This window comes from Annulohypoxylon maeteangense, assembly GCF_022496945.1.
Source record: "Annulohypoxylon maeteangense strain CBS 123835 unplaced genomic scaffold GGS22scaffold_4, whole genome shotgun sequence".
Classification (NCBI taxonomy): domain Eukaryota; kingdom Fungi; phylum Ascomycota; class Sordariomycetes; order Xylariales; family Hypoxylaceae; genus Annulohypoxylon; species Annulohypoxylon maeteangense.
Genome location: NW_025953251.1, coordinates 2,110,281 through 2,127,309, shown reverse-complemented (window position 1 = coordinate 2,127,309; position 17,029 = coordinate 2,110,281). Strand labels below are relative to the sequence as shown.

General features: G+C 46.4%; 5 protein-coding genes across 5 annotated transcripts; 1 reads left to right on the top strand and 4 right to left on the bottom strand.

Moving 5' to 3' along the window:
- The first annotated feature begins 235 nt into the window (after nucleotides 1-235).
- Nucleotides 236-2,897, top strand: GGS22DRAFT_112984 (indole-3-glycerol phosphate synthase-domain-containing protein). The gene is made up of 2 exons (XM_047958001.1): nucleotides 236-681; nucleotides 755-2,897. Exons 1-2 carry the CDS (start codon nucleotides 359-361, stop codon nucleotides 2,748-2,750), a joined length of 2,319 nt encoding a protein of 772 aa, XP_047821512.1. The 5' UTR covers nucleotides 236-358; the 3' UTR covers nucleotides 2,751-2,897.
- Nucleotides 2,897-5,220, bottom strand: GGS22DRAFT_112987 (uncharacterized protein). The gene is made up of 2 exons (XM_047958002.1): nucleotides 4,832-5,220; nucleotides 2,897-4,611 (listed from the first exon to the last, which is right to left on the bottom strand). Exons 1-2 carry the CDS (start codon nucleotides 5,013-5,015, stop codon nucleotides 3,044-3,046), a joined length of 1,752 nt encoding a protein of 583 aa, XP_047821511.1. The 5' UTR covers nucleotides 5,016-5,220; the 3' UTR covers nucleotides 2,897-3,043.
- Nucleotides 5,221-5,559: 339 nt separating this feature from the next.
- GGS22DRAFT_157850 (uncharacterized protein) lies at nucleotides 5,560-7,545 on the bottom strand. The gene is made up of 5 exons (XM_047960553.1): nucleotides 7,267-7,545; nucleotides 6,695-6,901; nucleotides 6,345-6,612; nucleotides 6,145-6,273; nucleotides 5,560-6,084 (listed from the first exon to the last, which is right to left on the bottom strand). The coding sequence occupies exons 2-5, from the start codon at nucleotides 6,890-6,892 to the stop codon at nucleotides 5,942-5,944; spliced, it is 738 nt and encodes a 245-aa protein (XP_047821510.1). The 5' UTR covers nucleotides 6,893-6,901; nucleotides 7,267-7,545; the 3' UTR covers nucleotides 5,560-5,941.
- A 418-nt stretch (nucleotides 7,546-7,963) lies between these two features.
- Nucleotides 7,964-11,107, bottom strand: GGS22DRAFT_157848 (uncharacterized protein). Its single transcript, XM_047960552.1, has 2 exons — nucleotides 10,907-11,107; nucleotides 7,964-10,818 (listed from the first exon to the last, which is right to left on the bottom strand). The coding sequence occupies exon 2, from the start codon at nucleotides 10,535-10,537 to the stop codon at nucleotides 8,588-8,590; it is 1,950 nt and encodes a 649-aa protein (XP_047821509.1). The 5' UTR covers nucleotides 10,538-10,818; nucleotides 10,907-11,107; the 3' UTR covers nucleotides 7,964-8,587.
- Nucleotides 11,108-12,690: 1,583 nt separating this feature from the next.
- Nucleotides 12,691-14,627, bottom strand: GGS22DRAFT_157841 (thioredoxin-like protein). Its single transcript, XM_047960551.1, has 2 exons — nucleotides 13,651-14,627; nucleotides 12,691-13,590 (listed from the first exon to the last, which is right to left on the bottom strand). Exons 1-2 carry the CDS (start codon nucleotides 14,284-14,286, stop codon nucleotides 13,342-13,344), a joined length of 885 nt encoding a protein of 294 aa, XP_047821508.1. The 5' UTR covers nucleotides 14,287-14,627; the 3' UTR covers nucleotides 12,691-13,341.
- Between the last annotated feature and the right edge of the window lie 2,402 nt (nucleotides 14,628-17,029).

The following is a 17,029-nucleotide window of genomic DNA, read 5'->3' as shown; positions in this document are numbered from 1 at the left end:
AATATTATCACATTTGTGTAACTACTAGTAGTAATCACTAACCATTGGAAAAAGGGAGGTGCCAATGGAAAAAACAAGATCATCTTCAATTGTATGATCTGCTGTTCTCATCTTAAATCCACCTCTTATCTTGTCAGATCGGCATATTGGTCTAATAAAACGAAGCGCATCCACGTTTATTCATTCTATAAGATCAAAATTCTCCAGTCTCCAGTTTCCAGTCCACAATCTCCAATCCCCATCCCGGCTAGATCTATTCATCCATCTGTAGAGAAAGAAGCTTCAAAGGAAGAAGAGAGGGGAAAACCGAAGAAGAAGAAGAAAGAAGAGAGAAGAGAGAAGGATAAATAAACAGATCATGGCTTCGTCTCTGGACATCATTGACCACTCTCCTCACCATCCCGATCCGTCACCTCCCATCCCTACGGCCTCAAATCTGATCCTCATAGACAACTACGACTCTTTTACCTGGAATGTATATCAATATCTTGTCCTCGAAGGTGCTACCGTTACCGTATACCGGAACGATCAGATCACCCTCGAGGAATTGATCACCAAGAGACCTACTCAGCTTGTTGTCAGCCCCGGCCCCGGACATCCCATAAGTGACTCTGGCATAAGCCGGGATGCCATCAAACACTTTGCAGGAAGGATTCCCATATTCGGCGTCTGCATGGGCCAGTAAGTCAACAACTCTCCTTGCAGCTGTCTGCACGTAGTATACCCACTACTTAACCTATGTAATTGTGTACAGACAATGCATTTTCGATGTGTACGGAGGTGATGTGAGGTTTGCCGGGGAGATCCTCCACGGCAAGACCTCGCCACTAGCCCACGACTCCAAGGGGGTCTATGCGGGTATGGCTCAAGGTCTTCCCGTCACCAGGTACCATTCGCTTGCGGGTACACACGTCACTCTACCAGAATGCCTCGAGGTAACTTCCTGGATACCTAAAGACGACGGCTCAAAAGGAGTCATAATGGGAGTGCGGCACAAAGAGTACACGGTTGAGGGTGTCCAATTCCACCCCGAGAGCATCCTATCAGCTGATGGGCGAGTCATGATTAAAAACTTCCTACATATGCAAGGAGGTACCTGGGCCGACAACGAACGGCTACGTAAGGAGTCACAGGCTGACAGCATCGCAAATCAAAGTGTCGAAAAGTCATCTTTGCCGTCAGATCCAAAGAAGAGCAATATCCTACAGCAAATATACACACGACGAAGAGAAGCAGTGGCTGTTCAGAAGGAGATTCCGTCGCTACGCCCACGAGATCTTGAGGCCGCACACGAACTCAACACCGCCCCTCCCCAAATTCCGTTTGTCGATCGAATACGACAGAGTCCGTTCGACGTCTCGCTCATGGCTGAGATCAAACGGGGCTCACCCTCGAAAGGCATCTTCGCCCTCGACATTGACGCACCATCGCAGGCAAAAAAATACGCTCTCGCTGGAGCCAGCGTCATATCCGTTCTCACGGAACCAGACTGGTTCAAAGGCAGCATCGAGGATCTTCGCGCTGTAAGGCGAGTGCTAGACAGTATGCCCAACCGGCCAGCGGTGCTCCGGAAGGACTTCATATTCGAAGAGTATCAGATCCTAGAAGCGCGACTTGCGGGCGCGGATTCAGTACTCCTCATTGTAAAGATGTTAGACGAAGAACTTCTCCTGCGCCTATACAAGTACTCTCTATCTCTCGGGATGGAGCCACTTGTAGAAGTCCAGAATACGGAGGAGATGGCGACCGCGGTTAAACTTGGTTCTAAGGTTATCGGGGTTAACAACCGCAACCTCGAGTCATTCGAGGTCGACCTCAGCACCACCAGCAGACTACGTAGCCTGGTTCCTAAGGAAACCATCATATGCGCGCTTAGCGGTATTAACACTCACGATGATGTTCTTGCCAATCATAAGGATGGCGTTAACGCTATTTTGGTGGGCGAGGCCATTATGCGTGCACCGGACGCCTCGCAATTCATCCAACAACTCTGCGCAGGCCAAACCTCTGCCCAACAAAAATCTCTACACGGGCCTTTGTTTGTCAAGATCTGCGGTACTCGCACGCCCGAGGCCGCTCTCGCTGCCGCGGAGGCAGGTGCAGACCTAATTGGCATGATCCTCGTGCCAGACCGCAAACGCTCCGTCAGTGACGATGCCGCGAAAGCTATCTCCAAAGCAGTCCACGACTTCTCGCGGCCTGCCCCCGTCGCCCCGGCCGCCATCCCTAAGAACGCAGCGAGCGACTTCTTCGCCTCGGCACCCCTTAAGCTTACGTCCCCCAATCATACGCGCCCACTCCTAGTCGGCGTATTCCAGAACCAGCCGCTTGACGAAATTATTGAGTTGCAAAAGCGTTATAGCCTCGATGTCGTGCAACTGCACGGCCACGAACCCGTCGAGTGGGCGCGCGTTATACCCGTACCTATACTGAGGCGTTTTACTCCAGGCGAGCCGGGTATCGGCGTCCGGGGCTACCATACTGTACCCCTATTTGACCCAGGGTCCGGGTCGGGCCAACTACTGGACACCGTTGACGTGAAGGCTGCGCTGAAGCGGGACAGGGAGTTGCGAATTATTCTAGCGGGCGGTTTGGACCCGGAGAATGTCGTTGGGGTGATCAAGGCTGTAGGCCTGGACGGCGCCAGGATTCTAGGTGTTGATGTGAGCAGCGGCGTCGAAGGAGCCGATGGAGAGCAGAGTCTAGAGCGGATACGAGAGTTTGTAAAGACGGCAAAAGCTATCAGATAGAACTTTTATAAATATCACGGCGGTGGAAAGCGAGAGGGGCCGGTCTTGAGTTAGAATCAATGTCATTTAACGGCTTACGCACTTGGTATACCTAACCTTATCGCGCCGTGGCTCTTGGCAAGGTGCACATATCCCAATGACAGAAATGAGCGATTCCCGATTCTCTTTGGCATACCAGCCCCATACAGAACTCATGATATAAATCCACACCAATTAGCTATCCACTATGACTCGTAGACGTAGAGCCCAACTCGAGTAGCTAGAAAGATGCATCCTGGTAAGCATGTATATGCTTAAAGACCCCATGGATTACGGTGCCGATGTCTCCCTGTCGACTTCTTGCGAGCATCCTCCAAAGTTGTCTTAAAGTCACGATAAAGTGATTTGACAATTTTCTCTTCGCGCCAGCCGTCGATGATTTTATTGGCAAGCTTGAGACGTTTCCCGCCCCTCATACGCTCCCGCTCTTCAAGTTTGTCCGCGTTCATCCACCCTTCTAGTTGTAGCCGTTCTTCTACCCATTCCTTCAGTGCATGTTTCCAGTGAATCAAGCTATGCGCCGTTTCGGCATTGGTACAGCATACGATGCCAACGTGCCACTTCTTCGTTACGGCAGGCAAGGCCATGCCCTGAGAATCAATAGACCCATTGTCGCTCGTATCGCCCTCGTTCTCATCCGAATCTGACTCTATTTCACTTAGTGTGTCTTTGTAGTAAGGATGGCCTGAGAAAGTGATCACCCGGGTAGGCTGACGGTCGCCTCGACCACAGGCTTCACAAACATCATAAAGGCGTCTCTCGGCGGGTCCCATCGGAAGAGACAAGACATTCGGTCTGACTTTCAACGCTCGATGAAATTCAGGCCTCCAAGCCGACGACGCGAATTTGGACGACGCGAGACCTTGGACCTCATCGTTGAGTTTACGCCAGGCATTTGCGTAAACTGGGTCGTTCCGATCGAATGCAGGGTCAATTCGATTGCGGACAAGCCACTCGATGACATAAGGAAATTGCTCTTTAAGAGGCCTATGTGCTTGAGCCGTAAACTCGAGGGGGATATCGAGCGTAGCAGGTGCTCCAAAAGGAGCATCATCATCATCGACGACAAAATCGTCAAGGTCGCCGTCATCTTCTTCGTCCTCGCTTCCCTTTGGGCTATCTTTCATATGTTTCTTAGTTGATTTGCGGATTTGAATAGGCGCCTCAACTTGCTCCTTGTCTGATTCTTCTTCGTCATCAAACTCTTTGAGGACACCAAATTCGTCCTCTGAGTCACTATCATATATACCGCGTTTCTCTTCTTCAGAGTCTTCCGATGATGTGACTCTATCGATCTTCTCTCCAGCTCGTCGACGGCGAAGAAGTTCTATTTTCTTTTGTTTCTCCGTGCGATGGCCTTTAAGCGGAGGACGTTTAGTAGAGGAAGAAGCACTCGATGCTGACTTCTTGATTCGGTCAGGGATCACTTGTGAAGTCTTACTCCTTTTGGCGGGCGAGGTGGCCTCGTCACTAGAATCTTCTAGTTCAATAAACTTTGGACGTGCACGTTTCCTCGTGCTAGGTGGTATTATAGGCTCATCATCATCGTCATCGTCATCGCCATCGTCACCGTGGTCGATGTCGTGGTCGTCATTACCATTATAAGCAATAGTAGCATCCTCGGCCTTAAAGCCTGTTTGACGAAGCATGGTTGAAATCGACTGAGATGACTCCGGAAACGCATCTTCCTCTTCTTCAAATTCACCGACAGAATCATTAGCAGAGTCAGTGTTGATGGTGGGGTGTTTGAAACCCCGAGATTTTGTCATGAAACCAGCTTTGGGCAATGTCATTGACGACAGTGGCGACTTTTGGGAGGAGCCTATTCAATTGTGAGCATGATGATGACCAGGATGTTGGTTAAATGCAGATGATTTTTGAAACGTATTGATTATAGTAGGTGAACTGATTTGTTATAACAGCATGACACGGATGTGTCTTAATTATGAAAAGCGCTGAGATTCACATCGGATAAATACCTAGATAGGTACCTATCAAAAAAGAAACTCAGAGACAAGAAGAAGAAGAAGAAGCTAACCTACCTGAACGGCTCGGGGCGAGAGTTGCTTGTTGTGATGATGCACGACTTGAGCTGCCGCTCGCAGCCACACTTTTAGTGAAGCGTACGTTAGCGGGCGACGCTCTATTCGGAGACTCGAAAACGTCGATAGGCTCGAACGTGAGTCGAGTCTGATGCTGTTTCTTCTTGCGAGGCATGACTACCATCAAAAACACTATGTGCGATCAGGTAATAATAGGCGGTGCTAGTCCTATGTGTGTCAGTGTATTGTTAATGGTGTCTCAATTATTAAATGTGATGGATGTGAAGAAATAGATAACGAGTGGGGTTTGAAAAGGAACACCGATAGAAAGTTGTTAGAAAGAGGCGGGGTAAATACATTCCACTTTACCAGCTCTACGTAGTTGCCCGATATCCATTGATGTAATTGCCTTCAGTTGAGACGAGAACGCGTCAAAATAAAAGCATAGTGCCGATGATTTTCGCGAAATCACGTGGTCACCTACCTACTACTAGTAGGTACATAGGTACCTAGTAGGTAGATACGTAGGCAGGTGGTACTACTTCCTGTTAATTAGGTACTACATATGTAGGTAACGCTTCAACCTTGAAGTTGACTTACTACCTAGTAGGTACCTAGACTTATACCGTCATACACCATGCCCTAAAAGAAGTATAGTTACATATGTACCTAGTTACGCTATCGAATATACATATACACATTCACAAATTTTACCAATAATTTAGATAGGTTGGCTCTATACTAGCGGCTGGACACTCTCTGCCACCACTTCTATTGGCAATTTCAGAACTGCGTTTTGGGAGGATCGGGGTTGTATTCGTCGTGAAGTGTTTTGCGGGGGACATAAATGCCATGACTATGGGAGATTGGTGCTTGATCCTTCCTTAGACTATCTAATCGTCTCTTCTCTCTCTCTTCTCGTCATCATTATCATTCGCCTCTCCTCTGTGAATCCCTCACGAGAGCTCGTATTTCCAAGCCTTTCGCCCCGGGAGAAGAGCATTCGCTCGACACATCCGCTACGTAGGGGAGCGTGGTGACATTATAATTGTAGGCCACCATGATAAAACGGGTAGTTTGAACCACCACAGACGGAATAGGCCTCACCCATCACGAGGATGTGGTAGCCTCCTCCTTCTTCTCCTCCGTCTTAGATTCCTCTTCTTCACCCTCCTCCTCTGCCTTAGCCTGAGCAAACTGAGCCTCGTTATCTTTCTGGGCCTTGAGCCATGCTTCCTTAAATAGCTGAGCATCTGAGGAGGGCGTTAATCTCTCTGACTTACACAGCCGGGGAATAAGGGATCGTGACTTACTCTCTGCGTTGGCTACGCGGACAGAAACGGTGATAGCCTCGGGCTCGCCCTCGCTGACATCGGCGCCTACATTCCAGAGCCAGGCCCGGTCGCTAGTAGACATAGGAGCGATCGTCATGTCGGGGGTAACTACGTATCAGCAAAGATTAGTTCGTACCCGCCACCTTGAAGGTCTCTTAGAGATCTTTATAAAAACATACTATAGTGGTTGGCGCAGACCTTGAGGGTCTTGTCTCGTCGCATGACCAAGCGAATCTTGCCGTTCTCCTTATGTTTCAATAGGCGGAGAGGACCAGTACCACGCTCTTTCCATTCACCTTTTCCTTCGGCGTCTTGGGTGAATTTAAACATCTTGCACCGCATGTTAAAAACTTCCTCTTCAGATTCCTCGTGAGTCACAGTCTTGATCTTTTCGGTGAGCTTATGGACAGGCTCGAAGTGGACATCTTCCGACTCAGGAGGATCCTCCTGTACGGATAAATTTGATCAGCTCCTATCTTATTATGATGATCGAGAAGAAGAGGGGGGGTTAGGATACGTATGGACGCACCTCTTCATCACCCTTAGCAGCAGCAGCCGCCTCTCGCTGGGCCTTGGCGCTACCAGAAACATCGCCACGATCCTCGTCCTCGTCCTTCTTTTCCTTCTTTGCGCCGCCGCCAAACATGGAGAAGACGGATGAGGAGGTAAGAGGCTTGCCCTCGGTGGCCTCGGCAGGCTTAGGCTCGGTATTCTCGGTAGAGCTCATGTTGTGATACTGCTTAAAGGAGATGTGAGAAGAATGCTATAAGAAATTTGTTGTTTTTTAAATCCCAACAAGCGACGGTGGAAGATGAAATGGGGGGATGAAAGCGCTAACGTGTAGCCCAGGGTTAGGCAGTATTATCTGGGAAAAGTGCCGATAAGTTTAGATAAATCAGTGTGCAACGTAACTACTACCAAGTAAGTAAGCTACGCAAGACAAACAAGCGTGGATGTGTGGACAGGAACTTGACCAACATTAGGATAGATGTAAAGAGAGAAAGAGAAAAAATGCATTCGCAAATGCCACCCCACCGCCACAATAAATCCCCAAGACTTGGTGACTCCAAACACGACGTGGATAGTGAATATGGTACCTACGTTATATACCCAGATCTAGAACGATGCAGGTAATTTGATGCAAATGGGAGTATGCAGGTAGATAATGTGTAAAACTGCACGTACCGAACTTTTTGAATGTACGAAAGGGGACAAGAAGATTGGGTAGAAGTATGTAGTATTAGGTTGAAATTATTGCGAAAAGTTGCGGATTGTGGTTGTGATAGTTCCCAAGTCAAATAACAAACCAAACGAGGGGGTGGGGGGATTGAATTAGCAGAATTGCCCCTCGCCCCTCCTCTTGCTCTCTAGGTATCCAGGTACCCATGTACTCTACTTAGCTGTTTTCTTTTTGCAATTTAATTTAATACCTACCTAGTACTAGGTAATAGCACATGCATCCCATAAAAATGCGGGTCAATAGCGATTGAAGTAGTTGATGAAGGTAGATATATGTAGATAGGTACATATCCATGCATGTAGCGACATCGAAATTAATGACATGTACTGTACCCATAAACAAGTAGTAGAAGCCAATGCCTGACTCGCCAGAAATCGTGATTTTCCAAGTCGGGCACCAAGCAACCCCACCTACCTATTCCGACTTAGCAGGAGTATCTGTTTACCAACTGGCATATGCTATAAAATGGGTATGTGGCAGCTGCAAGCTAGTCTACACCACTATGCGGCTCCTGTCTGACATTCTATACATCCACGTGACTGTTATACGATAGTGGTCTTGGTGTAATAATAAAACTACCTACTTCGTACAATAGACGGCTTACATACATATAGTAGGTACCTAGGCAGTCAGACATTAAACAAATATCGCGTGCCATTATAAAACAAAAGGTACAAGACATGAAGGCAATGCATTATCTGAGACTTAGTCGTCGGTTATCTACCTACGGACCCTCGAGACTTAGTCTGGACATCTGATTACTAAGAAGTCAACGCAATAGCCCTCGGATAAGTTACCCCTACGCTCTTGAGCGCAACCACACCCCGCCATGATGCTGAATGCGGTTGGACATGAGAACACCCATTTAGTGTATTGCGCCTAACCCTGATTCCCGAGCAAGACTCGAACGAGAAAGAGAAAAAAAAGGAGAAAACAGAAAAGTCCTATCGTATCCCTGTCGCTCATCCTTTCATGCATGCGTTGCTGGGGAGCCGAGGATAAAAAGAGAAAGAAGTGGTGATTTGGCGAGATAACTGCCTGTCTGCAGTGATATCAGGATGCGAGGGACCAAGGCAAAAGGGGAAAGACGAGCAAAGACCATTATATCACTAAATCCCAACGCCATCCTTAAGTTTATTCTGGTTGACCTTATGATGTAAAGTGCACATAAGTGGAGAGGGGTCAGTTCTGGAATTGCCCCATACCCTTACGCCAGAAAGAACCTCTCGTTTCGTGGCGCTCGTGCTTTCGCCGGGTCCGTATCAGTTTTTTTAATTGTTCAGCTCTCTCTTGCTTAACCGTTTTAGCATCAGCAACTCTCTTTCCTAGATAAATCTCTGCCTTGGATAGATAGCGTTGGTACTCTTCAGTTCTTCCTCGTATCCGCAACCACCAGAGTTTAGATCTAAGCTGCGCGGAGAGGTACCGTAAAGCAAGCTCGTCACGTAGGTCCTGGGCCTCTCGTACCAATTGCAACTGCGCTTGGTGTTGGCGTTGCGCGATATTGTCAGCGTTGAACGGTAGCTTGATCGGGGTAGTGATCTGGGCTGTAATTTGTGACGGGAGGCTGAGGATGGCGTTGCCAACATCTCTAAGTCCTTGTAGTAGGGAGTCAGAGACGGACGATGTCTGAATGCAGACCTGTTTCGACACGACGTCTAGAGCCGGAATGTAGGTCTCTTCAACCCACGCCGTTGTCTCATTGACGGTATCAACTAATTTTTGTGCGAATCCCTTAACCAACTGCTTGCCAGCATCCAAGGCACCTATGAATTTATTCCGGCCAAAGTCGACGCGGAACGTCTCCTGTATCTTTGGTTTCCATGTCGTCGCAATAGATACCGCTAAGACATCGTGTGCCTCCTCCAGGGGTACTTCGATCAAGAAACCTTCCTCTACAGACGATACCTTTGTCGGAATATCGTAAAGACCTCGGCTGACCGCGATCAATATAGCATCCCTCGAGAGCCAAGTAGACTTCAAGCCCCGTGGAATGTTCACCATAATCTCATTACGGTCATATAGCTCTACCGAGCAGATTGGTTGTTGCTCAGATTGCTTGGGGATGCCTGTCTGTGCCTTGTCCTTTCCGAATGGCACGAACATAAGACTATTTGGCGAACTGCCACCGGTCTGCAAAGCCTTCTGCGTTTGTGCTAGTGCTAAAGTGGGTGGGACCACGGAGGTAGTCACGGAGTTCCCGGTGTGAGAGGGAACTGCTGCAGAGGAGACCGCCGCCACCGGAACTGTAGATAGAACTCTTGGAGTGTGTGGGCTAAATAAGAAGTACTTGCCGGTGATAGCGAGGCTATAGAGAATAGCAAGACCAGATAAGGCCACCAGAACACGTCGGTTTCTTCGAACATGTCTAAGCGTCAAATGATATGTGTCATAACCCTGGTACAGCGGCTTATTCTTCCCTGAAGATGACAGAATATGCTTGACATTCTCGCCCAACTCGGCATCTTGAATTGGAAACTTCTCAGTCGACGGGACTTCCCGGATCTCATCCTGGTCTGCCTGCAGTAGGCGAGAGAGGGCCGGGAAGCCATGCTGAGAGAAGTCTGTAGGGTTCTCGAGGCTCTGATTCACAAGGGTCTCAACATCGGCATCCTCGTCATCAGCATCTCCAGTAAATTCGACGACGGTGCTACTAATCGTGCTGATGATAGGTGCGTCGTGCAGCGCAGTAGCTTCCTCCTCATCCTCCTCGTCTTCATCGGAAGAATCGGTGTCGGCGTCGTTAGTGTCGACGTCGGTGCCGGTATCAGTGCCACCCAAGCTCTGGACATCATCGGGTCTTTGATAATCGAGAGAGCTGGCGGTTGACTCGGCTTGGCTCTCTCCGTCGGTACCGATAACATCGTAGCCTAGCTCGGCGAGGCTAGGCTCGTCGTCTGGTATATTTTCTGGTTGCATAATGTCTGGAGAACTGGAGGAAACCCAGTTGGTGAGCTTCCGGTTACCTAGTGGTCGGGGAAACCGGAGATACGGGACGGAATTGGAGATATGGTCGAGGCTGTCTGGTTTGCTCGACTCGACTGCGATAGGGTGAGCGGCACGGTCGGTATATGGGGGAGGTGGAACAGCAGTCGGTATATCGGTAGGTGTTAAGGGTTGGGGCTGTTCCATTACGTGGTAAAAATGAAATGCTCTTTGCCAGATCACGTCATACCTCGAGCTTACCGTGAAAGGTTGGTAAACCAGCCGAGGATGACAAGATTCAAGTAGGCTAGAGGCAGACACAAATAGAATATGATGCGAGGCTTGATGGAAGTTGGTCTGGCGCGAATGTCCGTCCTAAGCAAACGAACGGTGATGTCTTAGGTGAATGGTGGGGAGGGGGGAGGGGGTGAGTCGAGACGTCCAAGTTGCGTATAACAGACGAACAGAGGTCGAGACTAGCCAGATGTCTAGACAAACAGAGAGATAGCAAGTGTTAGCTAGCTGGCTTCGTGGGTTCTCGACAGATCTCAAGAGATGTTCCAGAGTCTTCCTTACTCGATAAATAAAACAAAGGGGATGATAAAGTGTAAAAGGTAGGTGATAGATGGTAGGTGGATGGTAGGTAGATGGCAGGTAGATGGTAAATGGCAAGTGGAATTCAAGTATCCAAGAGGGATAAAGGTTCCAAGATTGTGCGTGTGTGGTAGGATGTTATGCAGACAGTGTGCAGGTAGGCAAATCTAACAAGTTAGGTGAGATGGAGGAGAATAGTACCTAGGCAGGCAGACCGGGCGATCTGGACGAGGCAAGCAAGACTAGATATGCAATACGCACACTGTTCCTTTCGTCGGCGACAGGCTGGCGTTGCCTTATAATGATATGGCTAATGGAAGATGAGGAAGATGTGGGATTGTTTGGATTTCGGGTTATCGATGCGATAAGCAGGTAAGTATAAAATTGGTTGGACGATAGACAGCGACAGTTGCCTGTGAAATGAAGAACGGAGAATGGGTTGAATGGTGGGTGGTGGGTAGTCTGAGTATATGATTATGTATGAGGTGTTGCGGTAGAGCGCAGCTGCCTTACAACATTAAACATTGATACTTTATGTACACTGACTTTCTCTGACCTATCTTACGTGCTAGATATGGCAGCGCGCGCAGATATGTACCTACCTAAGTAGGTACGTATGGAGGGGGCGGGGTAGGTATATGGAGGTATATCCATGGATATTATTAAAGGTACCGCACTAATAAACTCCTAGTGGAATGGTCCCAAGGACGCAATCTTTCGTACTTGGAAAATACATAGGTATGTTATGTATCCATGGATGTGCCTAACGCAGTCTTAAACGCATAATTGCCTTTACGTTCGAATAATGCTCATCAATATCTACTATAATAATTATTAGAAGTATAGAAATTAGATTTAATTCGGATTACTTTTATCATCGCACATCTCCAGGCGGATATCAAAAAGATTGCGTGTGTCTTGTCTCTACCTAGATCAGCAGGTATGGGAATGTGGGATATGGAGAACAAGGTACCCAGTATTACGGTCAGGTGGAGATATCTAGTCTAGATAGGTACTTCGTAGTGGGGGCGAGCTATCTTGTTAGGTAGTACCTAGCTAACAACCTGCTGGGTATGTGCATACTAATCTAGTACTCTATAAAACATATATACCACGTACATATTGCTATGAAAGAACCGCGACCGACAAGGTTACTGAACGATTGATAATACCATTATCAATTTGTGATATCTGACATACTATAATATTTATGTTGTTCGATGTTAAGATATCTCCGTATCGATTAAGCATATTCCCAACTCGATCGAATGAAGAATCCATGGAGAAAAGAGGCTTCTTAAATGCATATGTGTGTATGTAGATACCTGTTGATAGTAAGCTTAAAGTAGAGGTTACCTAGAGGCTACACTTTCGAATTGTCCAGGTGCCTAGTATATTCCAAGTCATAATCAGGATAGAAACTACGCATGATTTCGTTACCATTACCCATATAGATATATTAGGCATTAATACATATATTTCAAGTCGGTCGGAAGCCAGCGGAAACCAACGGAACATCTACGTAACACGCGTCCTTTAGGTACGGTACTAGGTATTAGATTTTATACAGTACATACCTTAGGTAGGTAGGTAGGTAGGTAGGTACTACATAGGTAGGTAGGTATGTATATTAGAGAAAAGGATTAGAAGAGACGGTTATGGACAATAGTTACATCATGGTTCCATAATAGAAATTGGTAGCACCTAAATATAACACAATAAGCCTTTAAAACGCTAAGACAATCAGTGAAGGAAACACATGCATATCAGGATATTCGTGGATGTACCATAGTTAGTAATATTAAGTTACAGAATAGTACTATTAGAACTCCTAAACATCTACTACCAACCAAAAGCATTTGGTCAAGAAACCAAGGCATGAGATATATGTTCAGCTAATGAAGCTGCTTCAGACCGAATCTATGCCACCCGCCCGTCCAATACTCCTGCACCCTTGTAACGCCAACGGGATATCATATAGAAGCATCGGCTCCAGAACCCTCACCCTACTAAGCATAACGACATCAGTCGTCCACTTCTCATTAATTCCATCATTACTATCGTTGCCACAGCTATCATTTCTGCCATCCACATTCTCGAAATCTTATAGAAATTGGGGAGCCGTGTCTGATTTAATAGCTCTGTGCGGGACCACCAACTAAATGGCCACGCAACAATGAGCGACCAGGTAGTAAGGGTAGAGCTATGTTGCCCCTAGGCGTGGAAGAGCAGGATCTCAGAAGAGTCGATTTTTCGTATGTGCCCATAGCAGGTAATATGACATAATCTCGATATATGGGTACCTAACTTCCAAACCAGCCAGGGTTGGTAGTGAAGCAATCAGTAGTACGTATTATACCTGAGATTCAAACACGACGAAAGCCAATTCGGGCTCGCAAGACTCAGCCGAATGGGATTTAGATGATGCTATGCTTCTTGAAAATCCTCTCTAGTGACTCGCTGTCGAAGTCCTCGTCATCAGGTATCATATCAATGATACCAGTCAAGTTTGCGAATAAGTCGCCCTGGTTTCTGTATGCTAAAACCGTAGGTACAGCGGCATTATCAAATTCGATATCCTCGTAATGGACTTTGACAAAATGAACCTCGGGATGGGCAGTAACAAGTGGTCGTAAGGCTGATCCGATGAGACCCGATACTTCGCACTATCATCCGATTAACATATAGTTTTCATTAGACATTACGCGCAGCAGAGATTGACTGACCTCGTGATCATAAACGAATACGACAACAACCGTCTCCCTCCCCACTTTCTCGATGGCGTCCAAGTATCCTAGCGCGTCGACGGTATCTAAGCGCCCAAACATCCTTAGACTTGGGCTTGTTCTCCTGTTGCGTATGTTGTTCTTCGCGTCCCTCTCAAGCTCTTGCCTTCGCGATTCTCTCCATTGTTGTAGAAAGGCATCCTCGTCCTCGTCCTCTTCACTTTCACCACTTTGCGAACCTGTAGTCCGAGGTGTCTGGCCTCTCCCGAATACAGATTGCCGAGCGGCGCGAACCCTATTCCGCCACTTGCTTTGACGAGCCTGTTCGTAGGCGCGGGCGTCGGCGATGACGCCCTTCACACCAGTACTACGACCCGAGTCGAAACTAGCCGGAGGCAACTTCACGTCGCCTGTCAGGGTAGGGACACGCATTGCGGCTTCTATCTGGGCGTTGCGATGTCGATCCTCTTCGTCTTCGATATCGTCGCCGTCACTGTGTTCGGTCTCTCTCCGAATATCTTCTCGGTCCTCTGGATGTACCCGCGATCCTTTCTCAGTGTTTTTGTTAAGGAAGTCTTCGAACTCTTCCTGTGCCGGAGTTGGATTGTTGTTTACGTTTGCAGAAGTAGATGACATATTGGGTCAATTAGGAAGAGGGAAGGGGGAATGATGGTTGATATATGCGGACAGCTAAGTCGGTGTAGGCGACGGATTGGGATTGGGGGAACGTGGCCGCGTAGCGCGTAGGGCTTTGGGCGGTGATAGGAGGGAGGAAGAGAAGCCTAGGCTGGTAATGCGGTGCAGCGGTCCAATGTTTGCAAGGAAGGGATGGGATGAGGGTCTGGGTTTGGGTTTGAGTTTGGGGGGTTTCGGTTGGAATGCAAGGAATAAAATAAAAATAAAATAAAAATAAAAAATAATGAGTAATTATAAAGGAATGTTTCTGGAACAATTCCTAAATGGACTAATGGGCTAGATGATGGAAAGAAAGGAGCACATCAGGGCCGTCATCAATACGGAGGAAGGGCTGTGGTATGCGTCAGGATGTTTCAGACACCGGGAAACAAAGATCGGTTAGGATTAGTTGAGATTAGTTAGGCTTGATTAGGTTTAGTGAGGCTAGCAAGCTCGTTAGAGAATATGCGAAGGTCCACTTAACCACAAGCTGACAAGTTTTACGCATGTACTGTAGTATATATATGTAGGTATTATCTACAGGTTTTTCTTGTTACCCCAGCTAGCAGGTTATATGGAACGTCCTCGGTCCTTTCTAACGATATACATACATACTAATACTATATATTCCTTACCTTTCCAAAACAATATCCGGATATACCCGTAAAAAGAATCATTATTACAAGGAAATTAAGAGCTTTAAAGAATATAATAATAATGATAATGATAAATTGAAAAGATAATCACAGAAGTGTAAAAAGCTGGTTACCTATTCAAGTGATTCGATATAACATTGAAGAGCATGCACTACAGTACTTAGATACATATATGTAACACAATCCACTGGGTTGGGATCGCACAGTTACGGCATTGGGGCATTGCGCGGTCTCTAATGCGAGACCCTTGACAGGGTTTAAAAACGTGGAAGGGGACAGGGGGGTGAGAAACCCATTTCCAACTAATCTCTTTATCACCTACATGTACACATGGCATTATCATTAGCCACGACTAAACGGTTGAAATACTACTTCGTGTAATTGCTAATATTATAGTTAAAGCAAATGGGGGGGGGGGGGGGGAAACCACCTAATAATGAACTAAAAAAAAGAAGTGGAGGAAAAGCTGTTACCATAAATCTGGACCCAATTATAGATCGGATTCGGAGGAAAAAATCACGAATTTTACCTTTTTCGATCAAAGATATTACCTTCGAGGATTTAGCTACCAAAAAAAAAAAAAAAACTTTATGTTGTTTCGATATTTGGCTATGTCAAATACGATTAGCGAGCCAGCAAATGTTTTAAGGGGGTTAGTTAAACGTCGCATGATAAAAATGAAAACACATGAATATATTATACCATCGATTCTACCGACGTCATACGGTGTACACAATAATAATATATACCTAGGTAATATTTTGCGACTTTCCTTTTATATAAACGCCTAGTTCAGAAAAATAGGCTTATTTCTCATCACTAGGTACATTATCACGACAAATCGAACATAATAACTGTCACGCGTTCGCAGAACTCTTCTAGAACCGTAATTAGATCCAAGATGGAGCCTGCATAAGAGCCTGCCTGGCCTAAAAATAGCCATAGACTCCAATTTCGATCGCTTCGGCGTAGCCGACATCATACACTAGGCATAACATATCCATCACCAACTAATACGAGACTAGCCTCAGAGTAATCCTCACATTCGGCTTGAAGGGGCACTTTTATCCCTAAGTATTCTTGTTGTCACAAGGCGGAACTAAAAGGGCATAGAAACAACGGCGTTGTTATATGAGGAGCTCCAACCTACTCTACATACTCTGTTCTAGGGATTACAACCAACACGCCAACCTATAATCTCCCATGAACTTTCACGGACTCCAACGAATTAAGCTCCGATCCTGCTAAAGCATTAGTCACTAGTCCTCTGATAGACTAGACTTCCGGCATTCTTGTCAAGGAAATTGAACAATGATATTGATAATAAATACATGTTCTATTATCCAAACTTGGGTATGTTTGTTCGTATTCAGTATTATACAATACCTAGTGACTTAAACATTAGATAATAAAGCATAGAGATTCGATGTAATAGTTAAATCCTAGAGTGATATAAATATTGTTGAGGTTAATGTACGCGCTTAATCTCATTGGAAATTGGATATCAACGGGCAAATATCCGAATAAGGATATAAGGATACGATGCGAAGTTAGACTGAAGAGGAAGAGGTACACACGAATGGAAACATCTTCAAGGACTTTACAAACCGACGACATAATATACGAACTGTCCTGGCTTGAGTTACGTGATCGAGAAGAATATTATAGCTCCTCTAGTGATTGATTGTGTTGTAGTCCATACTTCTGAGCAGTCTCATCTTCCTTCTCGCTATTTACGCCAGCGATGGCTCCTAAAACACACAAGAAAGAAACAACGCACACGCAGTATGAGTGTATGATCTATAATTATCGTGCTGAATCGAAACATTGATAATACGCATGTGTTAAAAGTCTGGTCTGGACCTAGAGGAAGACTAGTAACTAGAGAGTAGTTTAAAGCTGCTCGCGCAATAACGTACAATATATTTTAATTCAGTTTCCCTATTCACCACCAAATCTATAGATATATACCTAGGTATATAACCGAATCAACAGCCAACAGCTAAACGGTAAGTGACTCTCGAGTAGGACTTTTGAGTCTTAGAAGA